The sequence below is a fragment of the Miscanthus floridulus genome, chromosome 18 (genome assembly GCF_019320115.1).
Source record: "Miscanthus floridulus cultivar M001 chromosome 18, ASM1932011v1, whole genome shotgun sequence".
NCBI classification, from domain to species: Eukaryota; Viridiplantae; Streptophyta; class Magnoliopsida; order Poales; family Poaceae; genus Miscanthus; species Miscanthus floridulus.
The window spans coordinates 27,665,456-27,666,749 of NC_089597.1; the positions used below are offsets into that span (position 1 = coordinate 27,665,456).

The following is a 1,294-nucleotide window of genomic DNA, read 5'->3' on the forward strand; positions in this document are numbered from 1 at the left end:
GACACCTCATTTCCATGACCAAAGTGGGCTAATATTAGATCTACGAGATAGAAGCGTACTATCTTAACATTATTCCTTAAGTATAAAAAATTATTTGCACGACTCAATATCTTTGAATTATTATATTAAAACCCACAGTTTGCTCGATACTGGAGTGAGACAATTAACAAAAACCAGGACAAATAGATTCACCACATGGCCTATAAATACATGGCCTTGTGATTTCCATTCTCCCCACGAGTTCATAATACCATCTATCGTGCATAGTACTTATGGATCCCAATTATGGAGAGTGGAATGCCTTCGAGATCAAAATGGTGAACGATCTCATCGCTAGCCACAGTGCCAAGAGTGCATATGCCAATGACATAAACAACAAGCAAATTGACATTGTAGATGTGCTCCAAGCAAGGTTTCCCACAAAGGAGAAGCACAATGTAACCAACTTGTATGCTGATCTCATGGTGGAGAAGACACATATGATGTTGAGCGGCAACCAGCATGCAACGGCTGGTAGCAAGCTTGTCAATGACAAGTTTGGGATGCCAGTGGAGCATCCAACCATGGACGTCTTGGGTGGTGATTTGGTGGAGGAGAGGCAGCGCCGGAGGTTTTGGACCACGGACGAACACAGGTTAATGATTTCTTTATCTCACATACTCATGAGTTTTGATCCATTTATTTCTTTCTTCTTGTTTTGGGAATGCTTGTCACATATTTCATGCAAATTATTATTATGTATATTAGAATGATGTGCGGGGTATTGATTATGATGAGGGGTTTGAGAATTCGTCACTGATAATGAGTGTGTATATTATGCAATTTTTCATTCTGAACCTTGTCTCAATGTAGGAATTTCCTCTACGGTTTGCGTGCATATGGTCAAAGCGACTGGAAGAACATCTCCAAGCACTTCGTTACCACCAGGACACCAGTGTGAATCTCTTGCCACGCCGAAAAGTATTTCCGTAGGATGGGGAACACTACCAGGAGGCAGCGCAGCAGCATCAACGACGTTGGCCTCTGCGATGATGAGCCCAGGGGTGCAAACTAATGCTTCAAGCCTAGAGGGGTTCACCTTCACCAGTTGAACCTACAACTCAAACCACTATGGCTCCAGCAGCCAATTTGTCGCCATGAGTAACCTGGCCAAGCAGATGTGGTTTCCATCCTTATGTTGTACTGGATAGGCAAGCAGCAGCAGTAACCAAGCCACTACCTTAAGCAGAGGTGGGGCTGGTGGTTCTTGTGTGGCTCCAAAGGTGGAGGGGTGTAGGAGCAAGACAAAACTGAC

The 1,294-nt window shown here is 44.0% G+C and overlaps 1 protein-coding gene across 1 annotated transcript; it reads left to right on the forward strand.

Moving 5' to 3' along the window:
- The first annotated feature begins 272 nt into the window (after window positions 1–272).
- Window positions 273–940, forward strand: LOC136523555 (uncharacterized). The gene is made up of 2 exons (XM_066517198.1): window positions 273–634; window positions 853–940. Exons 1-2 carry the CDS (start codon window positions 273–275, stop codon window positions 938–940), a joined length of 450 nt encoding a protein of 149 aa, XP_066373295.1.
- The last annotated feature ends 354 nt before the right edge of the window (window positions 941–1,294 follow it).